The sequence below is a fragment of the Uloborus diversus genome, chromosome 9 (genome assembly GCF_026930045.1).
Source record: "Uloborus diversus isolate 005 chromosome 9, Udiv.v.3.1, whole genome shotgun sequence".
NCBI lineage: Eukaryota > Metazoa > Arthropoda > Arachnida > Araneae > Uloboridae > Uloborus > Uloborus diversus.
In genome coordinates, this window is record NC_072739.1 from 73465972 (window position 1) to 73482698 (window position 16727).

At 32.9% G+C, this 16727-nt stretch overlaps 1 protein-coding gene across 1 annotated transcript in view; it reads right to left on the reverse strand.

Moving 5' to 3' along the window:
* LOC129230103 (ubiquitin carboxyl-terminal hydrolase 4-like) overlaps positions 1 to 16727 on the reverse strand; it is a 55722-nt gene that overhangs the window by 34948 nt on the left and 4047 nt on the right. The window contains exons 4-12 of the mRNA XM_054864501.1: positions 15244 to 15334; positions 14855 to 15000; positions 14368 to 14423; positions 14205 to 14288; positions 11194 to 11353; positions 9992 to 10165; positions 8556 to 8714; positions 7312 to 7536; positions 1857 to 1940 (exon numbers count right to left, since the gene is read on the reverse strand). Of these exons, the coding sequence (XP_054720476.1) occupies positions 1857 to 1940; positions 7312 to 7536; positions 8556 to 8714; positions 9992 to 10165; positions 11194 to 11353; positions 14205 to 14288; positions 14368 to 14423; positions 14855 to 15000; positions 15244 to 15334 (1179 nt within the window). The remainder of the gene's footprint in view (positions 1 to 1856; positions 1941 to 7311; positions 7537 to 8555; positions 8715 to 9991; positions 10166 to 11193; positions 11354 to 14204; positions 14289 to 14367; positions 14424 to 14854; positions 15001 to 15243; positions 15335 to 16727) is intronic.

The window sequence follows — 16727 nt, forward strand, 5'->3', positions numbered from 1 at the left end:
TATACCGAAAAACTTGTGTAGTTCATTAAAAGTTGAATTCTAACACATAAGTAAAAAGCTGATTATACATTGTTCTAATGCAGGAGGTATACATTATTTTAATGCTAATCAACTCACATAGCAAAATACCAGTGAATGATAGCAAAGGGATAGGAAATGGATGCCAAAAATTTCACTGTTGTTCAATTTTTAATGATTGGGAGAAATAAAATGTAAAGGGGGAGATCCTCTGGAAAAATGGGAGCCTGCCGTCAAAAGCGGGCAAGGTGGCACCTGAACTGTGATCAAGTAGGCAACAGTTTATGAACTTTTGAAATTGTTGCTAAAAATAAGAAGCGCTTCTTTTCTGATGGGTGAACTCTTTTGGTAAGCTTTTAAAACTAAACCTATTTTTATTTCCAGCCAAGACCGGCCCAAAATTGGGAAATTTCAGTTTTTTGAAGCAGAATGTAGAAGTCTTCGGAATACTATAAGAACTTTGGTGAGTTTTTAAAAACTAAGTTTTTGATTGTTATCTTCGGTGCAGGCTAGTGCAAATTTAACCATTTTTGAAGCAGAATGTGGAAAGATTTCAAAAAGGTGAGCAGTTCTGCGCAATTGGGGCAAATTTTCCACCCCCGTAAACCTGCACAATTTACAACTGCATTATAAATTTCATTGAGAAATTGAAAAATGAAACATAAACTTGGAAGAAAACTTATTGAATAAATAACAATTACATATTATAAAATGAGCTGAAAAAGAAGTTTTTATTGTCATTGATTTTTTCCCATTCAACTTAGACTTTCTTCAAAATCAGCAAATACATTTCTTAATTCTTTATTTTATACTTATTTATAAGGCATTGTATTTTGAAGCCTGCCCCCATCTCCAATAAAAAACAGATTTTCTGCCAACATTGCAATGAATTGAGTGTGTTTCTTTTGGAATAGGTATCAAGTACTATTCTTATGTAGGAAACTAAAGGGCAATTTCTGCAGAAATTAGCTTTTGACATATTTAAAGAAATGCATTTTGGATTCCATACTAAGAGACCATTTATCAATTACGCAACGGTCCCAAAAGGAGGGAGGGGGATAGAAAAATCTCTACAAACCCTTACTTTGAGGGGGCCGGGGGGTCAAACCCATTCTTACATGATATTTTTCAAGTCGATATTTTGTATTAGAAATCGTTTGGGCAAGTGGTTTGGCAGGGATCATACTTCTTTGTGTCTGGAAGTTTAAAAACGTATTAGGAGGAGTTATTTTTAATTTGTTTTACATAGAATGAATAATGTAAAATATAATAAAAGAATCTCATAATGAATCCAGTGATGCAAGATTCGTTATTTTATTATTTTGAAAAACAAAATGGAATATTACGGAAAAATAGGGAGGAGGGGTTCAAAAAATCTTACATATCCTTGTATGGGGGGGGGGGGGCAATAATTGTTAAAACCATCCTTATGTAATTAATAAATGGTCCCTAACTATTGGGAAATGTGGGAATTCGACACTTTTTTCATACTGTAATTTCAACATATTCCAAATGAGTAAGTTTGTACAGTAAAGTTAAAGTACAATTAATGACAAAAAAAAAAAAAAAAAAAAAAAAAAAAATTGGTTGCTAGAGTGACATTTAGAACAAAATCTTAATATTATCATTATGAAACTAATGGAATCTGAACAGAAATATATCTGTATGATATTTTAAAATATCTAAATCATGACACATTATTTTCTTACATAAATAAGACATTTTTATGTCAGAAATAATATATATCCAATTGCAACTATCAATTCAAGAAAAATCTCCAAGAGATACCGAGATAGAAAGAGAAAAAAAACAAAAAATATACAAAAGATGGGACTCACGTTAACGGCCGGAATGCAGGTCTTGCGGCTGACAGCTTCACAAAGGTCTTTCACGTTACCCATTTTTGGTACAGTCACTTTCATCTGAGGGAAGGAAGAGAACAAATGAAAGTATGAAAAATCCAAATGTATGCTAAACACTTAAAAAATATATATATATAAATAATAATAAAAGTGAAAAATATTGAAAAGACTGCAGCAAAACTAAAAAGCCAAGTAAATATAAAATTAAGCAAACAGAATTTCAAATATTAAACAAATTATAAATAATTAATGATGATAAAAAGGAAAAAATGCAAACAGCTATTAAGTAGGAAAAGATAAAAGAGTGAATCCAGAGCTCATCAGCTGTGGAGGATTCATTAATTATGGTCAAAAGATCAAAATTTTAACTATGAACTAAAAGAGAATGTTTAAGCTCCAGTACATGCAATATAGAGTAACAATGGGCAAAAGCACCACTTGCTAAACTAAAAACAATAAACTTGAGCTCAAACCTAAAACTAAAAGCAGGGGGTTTCGCCTCGACTAATTAGGAAAACAATTTGAGTCAATAATTGTTCCACTACAATCTATGATAAAAGACGCGAATTTAATTTCACAGTTAACAGTTTACAGAATTTTTCCTCCTGCTTAAGTAAAAAGGTTTTTATTGGCATCATTGTTTCGCAAGCTATCAGAATAAAAAGAATTTGCAATACTATTTCGGCATTTAAGCAAGAAATTTCAGTACTCAAAAACTTACTTTTTAATAATAACTTCCCTAAAAATCTAGTTGAAAACATTTGCTTAAGTATAGCCTTCGATGAGCATTTCGCTTCTTTTGAAACTGTTTAACTGTGTAAATGTATGATACAACCGTGACAAACCATTTTTTATGAATCACCGCGGTGGATAATTTTTACACGTGGGAAACAGGCGACTCGGTATGTCTATGGATTGGTCCTCTGGATATGTTTTTATCTTTATTTTATTATTATGTTGACAACTGGAATGGAATTTTATCAGGTTGAACAATGGAATCAGCTTTGTTTACATGGATTTCAAGGTAAGACAATTTTGTTATAGGCAGGTACTGTCCCGTGGATGGCTAATTATTGGAACTTGTTTTCCTAATTAGTTGAGGCGAAACGCCCTGCTTTTAGTTTTAGGTTTGAGCTCTAGTTTATTGTTTTTAGTTTAGCAAGTGGTACTTTTGCCCATTGTTACTCTATATTGCATGTACTGGAGCTTAAACATTCTCTTTTAGTTCATAGTTAAAATTTTGGTCTTTTGACCATAATTAATGAATCCTCCACGGCTGATGAGCTCTGGATTCACTCTTTATCTTTTCCTACTTAATAGCTGTTTGCATTTTTTCCTTTTTATCATCATTAATTATTTATAATTTGTTTAATATTTGAAATTCTGTTTGCTTAATTTTTTATATATATATATATATATATAACAATAAAAATTTAAAACATCAATCTTTTATTTCAAAATTTAGCATAAATCTTCAAAGGCAATCACAACAGCAATAGGAAAATTTTCAATAATTTAAACTTTGACAGCTTGAGTTGTAGCCTTTTTTAAAATTAAAGAAAAAAGAAAGATTTCAACAGCTGGGACAAACCTAACCTGGCAGCATTTTGAAGGCTACATAGATCCTAATCACAGCATTATGACACTGCCAGGCTAGGTTTGCTCCGACTAAAAGCGCTTCAATTGCGAATCAGTTTGAAAAATTAAACTTTTAATGACCAGAGGCTATCAATAATTAAAATTTTAGATTTACCAGTGTCGGAGCTAGGGCTGTTGCCCTCGCCCCAGGCAGCAATTTCTGGGAGGCAAATTCAACCTATTTCTGTGAATTTTTTCATTGAAATTCAATACAAAACTTTGCAGGAAGATGGATAGGGCTTGGAAAATCAAAGGTTTGGCACAGAGATTTACTACCGGTTTGTTAGAAAAACACTGGTTTTGTTTTTCTTAGCCACACAGGGGAAGATATATCACATCTACCAACTGTGTGAAGGAAGAGTTTGAATCTAAGTGCAATTCCATTTTTCCTCGGTTGAAAAAATTGTAGAAAGTCGAATACAAAGGAGCTGGATTTGGGTGCTTTTCTGGAAGGAAATATTTTGAATGTTTGAGCCTAAAACAGCATAAAAGAACAAGTTGATACTCAGTCTCTTCATTATCAATCACAATCTGTTGAGATGTACTTTTTCCAATGGTGCTCGGATAATGTTTCAATCTGCTTCTTTTGTCCTTTTGTTTCCAATGCATTCGAGTCAAAACGTAGAGCATAACTTGTTAGTGAGGTGCTGTTTATTACACGCTTTGAACAACTGGTTATTCTGGAGTATACCGATGCTGAGGAGTCAAATACAGCTATTTTGCTCTAGCATGCAGTAGTTCCGGTGCATCTATAGACAGTACAAATGTCCCAGAATCATTCAGTTCTCCAACAGTTTAACATGAACACAATCCTTTGAACCCACCGAGAAAACTCACTATGCAGGGCTCCCAACACATTTAAGCTTCAGAAAAGGCTAAAAGTGGACCATTTTCAATCAAAAAGGGGACTAAAGAGAACCAGTTAGGATCAAAAAGAGGACCTTGGGAGGACCACTCATAGTTAAACCCGTGAAGCACCAAAAGGCAAATTAGTTGCCAGCTGCTAAATTTGTGAAGATAATTCGTTAATTAACTATAATAACGAGAGATACAATTCTTTTATCATCAGTGAAACTGATTTTTTTTATCCATTGATAAAAGTGCATAACATTGGGGGGGGGGGGGGCACTTAGTTCAGCACATAAAGCAGCCTCTATAGAACTAAATAGGCATAATGATACATTTTGACGTCTCACTGAAGGATAGGTAAAGTTGCACTTCATCTTTATTTAGTTTAAAATTGTTTTTATGTTTTTCTGTCTTTTAATGCTTCTTAATATAGCGTTATCATACACCAAACGAAAAAAAAAAAAAAAACTTTATTCTCTTGTTGTTTTCCCCAGTCTCTAATTTTGTTCCCATCTTCACCAGTTTCATCTAACCATTTGCTGAGAAATTTGCACTTCCTCATGATACCCTGAAACCTAAAAAATATTGTTTTGATTTTCAACAAAGCTACAACTGAGTTTATAATAAAATGATTTTATATTTGAATTTTAAATTTAATCTCTTTATCACACGGTTCATATCCTTTAGGGAGAAAAAAAATTTTAAGCACTTTTCAAGTGTAAAAAAATGTTTTTCAAGGTACTACCCTAAATTCGCACTATAAATATTACATGCAGATTTCATTTAATGCTAACATATAAATAAAAGAAAGTAATATAAAAAGTATACGAAAACAAACTGCTTTTTCTACAAGAGACACTTTAATAAAAGTTTTACTGTATTGAAAGTTTTCCTAAAAATGTCTGAAATGCTTAATCACAAAGAGAAGTAGATCAACTTAGATTTAAAAAAAACTCCATGATAGCAATACCATGAGTGCTTTGAACTTTTATGCGGGTGGGGGTGGGGACTGATTCCCCTCTTTAGCAGGCATCATGACAATGAAAAACATGTACAAAAATTCACCTTTATAAAATTTTATATTTCAACTTTGTTTTAAATACAAAAACTAAGTTTAAATGTTATGCATTCAATTGTTTACATTTAATATCCCCCCCCCCTATAAGAAACAGTAATAACCGAAAATAAGCTAATAATAATTAAACTTAAGTTTGCAAGTTAAGGTTGCAAAACTAGAAATTTGAATTTAAAAAAATATTAATTTTTTAGTTATTTAAATAGAAATTAAAACGAGTTAATCTAATGCAGCATGTCAAAACAACTTCAAATTGCCAAAAATATAAAACTATTTATTAGATGCAAAACGATTGAAAGCTCAGATAAGCAAATTTTCACGAACCAAGTTCAATTTTGGCATACTTTCCATAAAATAAATTTATTTATTTTCTACTAAATTAAACACAAAACATGCTAATCTTAGGTAGCATTTGGGAAAATAACTTTCGATTGGGCAAAATATTTTAATATTTTCATGATGCAAAAAAATTGAAATTTCAAACACTAAAACCCATTTTCCGCGAAGTCCAAGTAAGTTCAATGTTGCCATGGTTTCCAAACTAATTCCTTCGTTAATTATTGAAATTAAATGAAAAATAAGCTAATCTAAGGTAGCACATGTCAAAATAACTTCCGATTGTAAAAAACATCAAAATATTTACAAGATGCAAAAGGATTGAAACCTCAAACACGAAAGCATTTTTTCGCGATACTGCATATCGAACCTATGTTCAGAAAATTGCACTGATGAAATATTTTCAACAGAATTAAAAGCAATCTAAAGTATGCTTTAGATTGCTTGTAATGATTTTTGAAAGAATCAAGCAATAAAGAAACTTCATACTTTTTCAAGGCTTTCAAGCACTTGGAAAAAAAACTTTATATTTTTCAGGAACTTTTCAAGGTTTTTCAAGGGCGTAAAATTTACGAACATATGCACCTGTAAAAAAAATGGCGCATATGCCACGAGATTACTTCCGAATTTATTTGCAAAAGAGGTGGTTCATAGCAGCGTTACTATTACAGTCAACGCACGACACAATAGTCTCAAGAGCTTGGTATCCAATGAAAACTTTGAGATGAATATTCGAGTTATCGAGATCCGAGATCGGAAAGTTCATACAATATTGCAAACGTGAGGCTGCAATTCCGAGAAATATCGGTAGTACCCTGCTCCGCGATTCGACGTCATAACTCTTCCCCCAAACCTCTTTTTTATGCATTTCCATGCTGCAGCGGTTGAAGGAGTAACGACCTCAATCTGAAGCGAAATAATACGGGAAAGTCAGGTTAAGGTGCCGCGGCCGCGTGTTTGGGTGTACACATTGGGGGTATCTTGGAACACAATGGAAACTTTTAAAATCTGATTTTTAAGTAAAAACAATATAAAAGCGGACTAATTGGACCAAAATGTTAAAAAGCGGTCTAAAGCGGACTTAACCTTAAAAAGCGGACTATTTAGGAGCCCTGACTATGAAATATGCTACAACCACGGAATAGTTCTTACAGGTCCTAAATTAAATACTATTAGAATTTTTATTTTAATTCACGACCAACAAATGCCACAAAAACTTAAAAATTGGAATGGAATAGTTTCTAAAAGTAAATAACATTGGAATTGATCATCAAGCCATATTACATTCATCCCCATCCCTACATTTGGAGCATGTAGTATTGATTTTTCAATAAGAATATACTACACAATCTACTCTACAACACAATCATGTATTATTAACTACTGAGCAATAAAAGATTTTCAACACATGAATATATTTTAATTTAATTCTAGATCATTGAAAAGCATAAATACTTCTCTTTTAAAAAGAATGCATGTAAATAAAGCAATTAAACTTTTTTTTCCAAATATCTGCTAATGCATTTTCCCCACCTTCATCGGCCTCTTCTCTGGGTTATCTGTGACAAGCAGGATCTCAATATGGCGCTCTTTCTTAATGGGCAAAGGCAGGGACAGGTAACAGAAGGGATCAAAGGTAACAGACACCTTGGAGCACTCAGGACACACCAGGGTTGACTTCAATAGGCCATGGAAGATGTCCACAATAATGGAATTATTTCGCTTCAGATAGTTTTCCCAAGCCTCCTTTGCAACAAGCTGAAATAAAAAATAATACATTACGGTTGCCTATAGCATGCATGTTTACCAATTAGTAAAATATCAACATAAAATTGAATAAAATTTCCATGATTATACATAAAGCATGAAAACAGTACTGAACCTCAAACTCGAGATTCCTAGTTTCTTCACTTTTTCAAATTAGCTTTTACCCCCCCACCCCATGTGAAAAATGTTACAGGGTGACTATTCTCCAGACAAACTCAAATTCCCTGAGGTTTCCAGAATAAAGTTTCTGAAATTCTAGACACCACAAAGCATATTTCTGATATTTTAATTTGATTTTGAAACGTAATTAAACCACTATAACACAACTATGCTTACGTTCGACGAGCTCGACCTTTAGCGACCGGTTAGTTAATCACGTGACAGCTAATGATCATGTGCTCCAATCAACCAATCAACAGCTTAAAATGGTAACCGGTGAGGTAACCGATAGATGATAGAATGCTGCGGTTCGTAACCGGTTACTTACTAGTCAATTGGTGAGGTTCGTCGAACGCAAGCAAAATGCCCCATAAGCATTTTTTATGTCCCTCCTTTCCCCTTTAACTAGAACTATAAAAAGGAAAATTTTCTAGTGTAACTGTATATTGCATTACCCTTTTTGTCTTTTTAAAGTGTTTATTTCCAATAAAATTGCAGCAAAACATTTCCAATTCCTTTCTTTTTTTGAAAGTATGTGGGATAAAATTTTTGTCTCGCGCAAGTGCACCAATATTAAAGTATAAACAATCTTTCTCACTGTTGCACACAAAATATCAATTGGGTGAAAATCATGCGACCATGTTCGACGTAAAAACTGATACATTGCCATTCATAATTTCCAGAGTGAATCTCAAATTTCCCCGAGTTTTCCAGTGTTATTTCAAGATTCCCTGTTTTCCAGGTTTCCACAGTGAGCGGTCACCCCAGTATTAGGTTAATATAACTCATCTTCAACGGTAGCTAGACCATTATACAAACCACATATATATAAGTACATACAAATGCCTTACCTCATCAGGTCGCCCATCTGCATCACTCAATTCTATGTAGGGTTTTTTCTTGACTCGATTGAGATCTTCGTGGAGTCCATCCAGCAGGAAGGCCATCAGTTCTTGGCAATCCTGCTGTTGGTAACCAGAGAACTGTGGGGCAAATCTTCCGACAATCATCTGAGGAGGAAAGCACATTTTCAGTACAGCATTCAAAATGCCCTTTAAAGGGTTTATCTCATCCCAGAAAGAAACATCACCTTAAAGTATGTCAAATAGGGAAACAACAACCTAAACAACACTTAATAATTTAATATACATCTCAACAAATTTCAACTTAATAAACAAACCCATTTATTTAACAGATAATACATTAAAAAAAAAAAAAAAAAAACTCGTAAAAGAATGTCTTGAAACTCCAATTTTACTTATCTCTTCTTAAGGGATTTTCTTGAGACAAATATGCTATGTGCAATAACAACGAATGCATTTATTTGATAAAGATAATACAAAAATAGAAATAACTTTGTTTTAAAATGCAACAAAGATGCATAATTTTTTAATATTTTGAATTGAGTTTTATTATTTTATTGTTTTGAAATAAATTCAAATATCTTCTCAAAGCAAAATATAGTACAACCTCGTTTATCTGGACTTATTCGGTCCAAAAGCAATTTGGATTACCCAGGTAGTATGGGGAATAAGTAAAGCAAATCTTTAGCTAAGCAGACTTACTGTTTGTTCTTAACATAAGGTGTTGCCTTCAGGTAATAAAGGGTTGGGCATCACTGCTCAAACATAAAACTGCAATTTGTAAGGACACATTAGTTTCAAATTAAAAACTAATAGATTAAAGTGTCTTAAAGAGGGTTGACCCTATAAATTTATTCAGGAGACTGATTTGAAAGGAACTAGGTCTTCAGATAAGCTAGAAAAAACAATGTTGTTAAATATTTAATTTGTTTCTGATTATAAATTGCTAAAAGAAAATACATATTGCACCTGCTATGTCTACGTTGTATACAAATGCTATAATACATATGCCTTGCTTGTTGTCCCTTACTTAACAGTGAACAAGTAACCATGCTTTATTAGATTCAGAGGCATGAGGTCTCACCAAAAACAACTCATTTTATGAGTTCCTCATCTGTACACAGCAAAAAAAAAAAAAAAAAAACTTTAAGATTGCAATATAAATCGTAGATTGCAGATTTGAATATTTATAGCCTCATTCTTTCTAGTTAACTGCATTAAAACACATAGAGTATGAAAAAAATTTAAAACAAATTTAATAGAAACCATAATTAGGAAAATCAGGAGTTATACAAAAAAAAATATGATAAAATATAGGAGTACATTCTAAAACATAGTATTTACAGAAAGTGTAAGACTTCTAGACCTGATTCTTTTGGAAATCAAGATGTACAGAAACTTCAAAAATTTGTACCAACACCAACCTTGAAATTCCTGGGAACTGTGTACGAATAACGCCCACACCACATGTTTTTCACGAGTTCTCCAAATGACTTGGCAATCTCCCCCTGCATACCAAGAGGGTTGTCCTTGTTTAGTTCTCCCCAATAGTGATCCTGCAGGAAATAGTCTACAAGGGAAGGTGTGTTGCTCATACACTGCAAATATTATATATAAATATTAACATAGAGCCCATAATGATGCAGGACACTATAAATATTCAGTTTTAAAGTGCTTCAATGCAAGGCACTCAGATTTTGCAATTCAAGGCACTTTGGACAGCTTTTACAATATCTGAGCCTGTTTAGATATTTCAATTAGGGAATAGAAACTATAAGTTATCTATTAAAAACTTAACATTTACTCACTTGAAATGATTGCACAGTTTTTGCATAAAATAATTTGTTACAAAAATATTAATTTATTTTGTCTCTTACGCTGCTGCTGCTAGAATGCGTCAAAGAAAATTAATAAGTCAGCTGATCATAATTCCTGGTTTTATAGCTCTAGTCATGAGACAACAAAAAACAAGATGTAACGGAGGTCATTAAAATCATGATTTATCAGCAAGTAAATAACTAAGTGTAGCAAAAAAAAAAAAAAAAATCAATTTAGTAGTGTTGCATTAGCGAAAATTTACTCTTCAACGCCTTTCATTTCAATAAGATGAAATTAAAATATTTCAATTGCATATGAATGAATAGAAGAATCAAAAGTTGCAACTAACTCAGATGAAAAGAAAGCCTTCCTGCATTGCACATAAAAACAAAAAGGGGGGGGGGGGAAGAACAAAGGGGGGGGGGGGGAGAGAAAGCTTTCATGAAAAATGCAACAGACACATTTCAGATTAATAGCTTCAGTTTAGAGAACTGCAATAATCAAATTTAAAGCTTACTTGCAAAAATGTTTTCTGTTTTTAAATTTCTTGAAGACAAAAGGAAAAGCACAACAAAAAGGGGCATGGTATATCAAGGAGTTCATGAGAAGTTAAAATAATTAAAACTAGAAAAATAACAAAATTACAATTTTCAGCTCTATTCTTTTAGTTCAGCAAAAATTATCCAGATTAAAGCACAAAATCGACTTGACTTTGAAAAACTATATCCTTTGGATATAATCTTGTTTCCTTTAGGGAATATAGTCATGCAAGAATATAACATTATGCCTACAAGATCGCTCAGCTCACCTGTAGTGCAGAGTTCATGAAGCAAGTATTTCCAAGATTGCTCAAACCACAGAGGCCAGGATGAACGCTCCCTCCTCCACCTGAGTGATACTCATTATAAGCAGAATAACTTGAGCCACCATAGTTGCCTCCGCCAACACTCCCATAACTCCTCGTGGCCCTGGAAGTATTAAAAAAAAACAATACAATTAAAAACCTGAAACAGCCACCATGATTTGGAGATCATGTGTCACACAAGAAGTTTACAGGTAATGAAGCTTGTTGCAAGTTATGCAATATCAAGCAAAGGTATCCCTTCAAATTTTGGAAAATATATTTTTTATTAACAACAAAATGCAATTTAAAAAAATAATGATCTTTCTGTTCAACAAAATTTAAAGGATAAGCAGTTTTCATTGAGTCTCAGTAATGCTTTATGTTTGGCGGGAATGTACATTGTTAATAAAGTGCACTGTAAATTATTTAATTTCTTTATATAAAAATAACTGAGTTTCCTAACAGAATGATCCATAAATGTTTATTATAAAATATTACATTCGTAAGATGTATTGCATGTAATTTGCACATCAAATTGCATTAAAATTGCTTAAAGCATGGAAGACTTACAAAACTGAATGATTCCATCACAAACAACTAAAAAAGCACTTTACAAATTTATCAAAAAGAAAGTGATGCATAACATTTTTTGAGAAGTGAGGGAAATGCCAGTGAAGATACAAAATGAAAAAAAAAAAAAAAGAAGTAGCCAACAGGGTAGCCACTGAATGGTAAAGTGAACATTTTCATGTATAAGTGAAAACAATCACTTTATGATAAGTTAGATTCATTCCAAACCACAATACCAGGCACAAGAGTAGCAGATACGCAGAATCAAAAATTGGTGCATTGCATGGAACAAAGTTTGGGAAAATATATTTTTTAGCACAATGCGGTGTAATAAATACATTTTGACGAAACTGTCACAGCACAGCAGTTTCACGGCTTAATTGAGATAATTGAAAAGGAATTCCTAGACTTTTAAAGACATTTAAAAGATCTGTGATTTTTTCCTGACCATTTTAGGTACTTTTAATCATCCCAGACACTTTCAGGTTATCTAATAAGTGGAGACTCCGAGCACAAGAAGCAAGCAATTATGACTACAGATTAGACAGACCCTCCCTCAGGCTTGGGCGAAAGGATGCCGCGCCCAACTTGCCCTTTGATTCTTAGAAAGCGCCAAACTTGCCGTTTTATCGGTAAAACAGAGTCCTAATTGTCTTTTTGTTCATGTACTGGCACCCTTTTGATTTAAGATTTTTACTAGGCAAAGGAAGGGAGCCAGTGTCTCCTTTCCAATATCTTTCTTCTAAGTGAAAATAGTGAATATCAGCCCCTTCCCCTCTCCTCCCAACTTGGGTTGCCATTGAGCTGACTATGAAAGAAAAGCATTCCTTCCACTATCAGTTACCACAAGGGATAAAAAATGGTCAGGGCATTGTAGAGACTAAACAATTTTCTTGCAAGGCTTTTTCACTTTGGGAGCACTACTGATAAGTCACAGCTGAATTTCCAGAATCACTTCCTTACACCTTGCCTCAGGGTTTGTATAACTTCTTTCTTATTCAATAATGGGGGGTTACACTAGTTTTCAACAAAAAATACTGGCTGTCATCCTTCCTTCTTATCGCTTCATGCCAAGGGAAGTGTTTCTTTGTCCAATTGACATGTGTTTCAAGATGATTCTAAATCTTCTTTCCTAAGTCTCTCCTCTTCCAGCCAGATAAACATTGAGTTAGGTCTGAATTTTACAATCTTTCATTTAGATTCAAGTTTTTAAGTGCTTTTACATTTGAATTAGAACTAAGCAGGTGCAGTAGAGTGCCACAAATCGACCGACCTAAAATCCGCTTCATTTTTTTCTTTGCGCTGAGAATTTATTTTTTATTTTAATTTTATTTCAGTCTATAATAATCTAAATCGCGATTATTTGCTGAAACAGTTTTTTTGTGCATATTTAGTGGATAATACATTCTGTCTTATTATGCATTATACACATGGCGAGCATTTTTTTGGTCCGAAAAATACGTTTGTATTTTTGCTCAATCTACTTCATATTGTGTACTACTGAAAAAATTAATAAGAAAAATCAAAAACCGAAAGCAGATACTAAAAGATTGCAGCAGATTTACAGCAAAACGCTAATATTTCGCGTGACATGTGGCATCAAAATGCAAAAATATGACAAAAATACAAAGAATTCAGCAGTAAAAGCCAAATGGGGATGATTTTGGACATTTCAGTTGAAAACAAATGACTTAACTATTGAAAATAAATACCAAGTGCTTACAAACTGGGCGCTGTTTATTGGTTTTTGTTTCCTTATTGCGGTGGTTAGTCCAAGAGCAATTCTTACTTTTGGATTTAAAAGTTTTTGTTACAGCTAGTAACAGCTGAAAGAATTAGCTGTCATAATTTTTTTTTAATGATCATAAACTATTCAACTGTCCCAGGAAGTAATTAAGGAATGTTTTGAAGTTTTTATTGTTGCAATAGTAAGACATTTGAACCCCGGAATAACAGTATATATCCTACAACAATTTCCACCAATGCTTTGAAGTGATAACATGCCTTTTAGTTTTGAAAAAAATGCCCCTTTTTTAAAGAACAGCATCCTGTCCTTTTTTAATCCTGGGTAAAGCTTTGGATTACGGAATCTAGATTTTTATGCTTGATTACATAAGTTTGTTCTACCTACCTGACAACCTAAACACTCGTTACTCAAAACATATGCTCAAAAGGGGGAGGCAAATGTAGTAATTCTTTAGGGCTCCCACCAAAAAATGTTTAAACGAAAATTCAATATCAATATTTAGAGAAAAAATTTGAAGCATACTGAGATCGTTAAGCCAATTTATCCTTTAACATTTATTGTAAACTGAATTTGTTTATATACTAAATTCAACCATGAAATAACAAGGCATTTATTTATTCAGCATGCAAGATATGGTATATTTAACTGTTGGACATACATGGTACTGGTCTGGTTGTTATAGGTTCTGCTATCTCCTGCACCCGTACTTGTGGAATTTGTATAAGCGAGGGCAGCACTTGTACTGGAAAAAAAAAGAGAAATTTAACAACTTTCACTCTCTTCAAGGATAAGAAAATGAGAGAACTGATAAACAGACATACATCTTGACTTGTCTAGGCCAAGTTCCATCGTCATTCTTTTCTTCTATAATGAGAACCTGTAATAAAACCACACCTTAATTAAGTTCGCATGCAGAAATGAGCACCCAAAAATTATTCAAATCTATCAGGGAAAAACTTCCCGAGGTTCTCAGATTTCTCAGAGTAAAACTTCACCATAAAATGCATTTCTGATATAATAATTAACTTAAATTAAAAACATAAATTAAACAGCTTCATTTTATTATACACAAGTATTTCATTTTTAAACATACAAGTACATTGTAACAATTTAAATTTGCAACAACATAAAAATTTGAAAAGAAGCAATTAAAGATTTTTTTTTTTAAGTTAATTTATCATCTAAAAACTGAATGCCTAGACAAGAAATTCATAGACATCAATTTCTATTTGAATAGAATATATAAGTTATGTACTTCCTGGCTTTATGATTGAATGTCACAAAGCATTGGGAAAACATATTACTTGCCTGACCATGATAGAGTCCAGCATCCTGAACTGTACTCTCTTTGTTGCTAAGGTGCTCATAAGTGTTACTGCTGTACCGATTCCAGAGCCGAGTTTCCTTTTCGTCCGAGATATTGAAGAGAGTCCTCATTTCCTTCTCTATAAAGTCTTTGGAAAACAGAGAAGAAAATATTTTCAAGAAATTTCACAGAAAATGATATTTTTTTTAATGAAACTGCATGTTTGTCAGATAACGAAAAATTTTCCATTCAACAACATTCAATTGAAATTTAAAAATAAAATATAAAAACTAAGTTTATAAATACATTTTCATACACAAAGTAACCCTATTAAATCATGCAAAAATGTCCCTAAATTCTAAGTTTTACTGCCACAAAATTTAGCACTCACCTATAGTATCAGATTTGCTAAACTTTTTAGTTACAACATGTTCTAAATCACTATTTAAGCATAATTTAAATTCCACTAGATAAACTTCAACCTGAAAAGAAAAAAACAATCACATTTCTTAGTGCAAAAATCTTTATAATCATGTCTTAAGAGAAAAATCTTCATAAAGAATTTTTATACTGACACGTAAATCACAAAGTATCCTGCTTTATTGAGTTAAATCTTCTCCATTCATATTCAGTGCTGGATCTGTGATTTTTCTGAACCACCGAAAAAAGATGGAGCTGCTACCCTTCCATTCTTTCTTTAATATTTTAAACCAAGTTTCAACAAAAAACGAAATAGTATTAATTAGCTGCCCCCCTTCCCCCGCTCTGGAAGCTGCCTACCGGGACAGTGGCTTCATACTCCCTTTCAGATCCAGCACTGTTTATTATTTGTCAATATGAGTTAACATATTTAGTAAGTAGACTCTTTCAAGGACTCTTCTTCCCACTCTTTCAGCATATTAAAAACTAGGGCCTTTATATGGCATTTTTAAGCAGGGTTGATATTTTGTCTACTTTTTTTGTAAAAAGTCTGGGACGCCGGAAAAAATTGGACAAAATGGACGAAACCTAGAAGTCACTGACTTTAAGTCAGGCAGCCAACCTTTGCAGCATATGAGGTATCCTCTGCTGTTGCACGGGTGCTGTCTGAAATGGAATATTTTAAGAAACAAATTTTTGTGACATTTCTCAGTGATGTTTGTTTGTAGGGGGGGGGGGAATATTATTTAATTGTGAATGGGGATGTGATTTTTATTAATGTTGAATGTTTTTCTTATTTACACTTATACTCAGACTGTTATTTGTTGTAAAATGAGTATCTATTCTTTTCTCCTGAGCAAATCACTCCACCTCAGTTTTTTTAGTTGGCTTAGGGCCAACAGACCGCTATTGCCCTAAATGCAATAAAAACATACGTTTGATGGAAAACATTCTGATTAGGCGAATTTATTGGCAAACAGAAGATTAATCGAAATTTCCATAGAAAGTCAGAGTTTAAGCTGAGTCAAAAGTTGGGGGAAAATTGTGGGAAAAGTTTTAACAAAATGCTAAAATGTTACGTATTCTCATATCTTTCAAAATGCCTCAGTGTGTTTCATCTTTAGTTGAAAATAAAATTTTTATTTCATCTATGAAATTTTTAAGGAACTCAACAGCTATTTTTTTTTACATAAATTAAAAAAAAGAACTACAGTCAATCCTCGTTTATCGCGGTTAATTCATTCCAGGCTTTACAGCCATAACTGAATAACTGAATATCGGCGAAGTAGGATTCTGTATTTATAATCCAAATATTTTCTTAACTAGAACGCATTAACTTACTTAGGGCAATTTAAATAGGTTTTTAACATTGCTAGAGCCCCCTAGACATGAAACAGCACCCTAAGCCACCATTGCATTTGCATTACTTAATATATTACACAAAATATGAGAAAA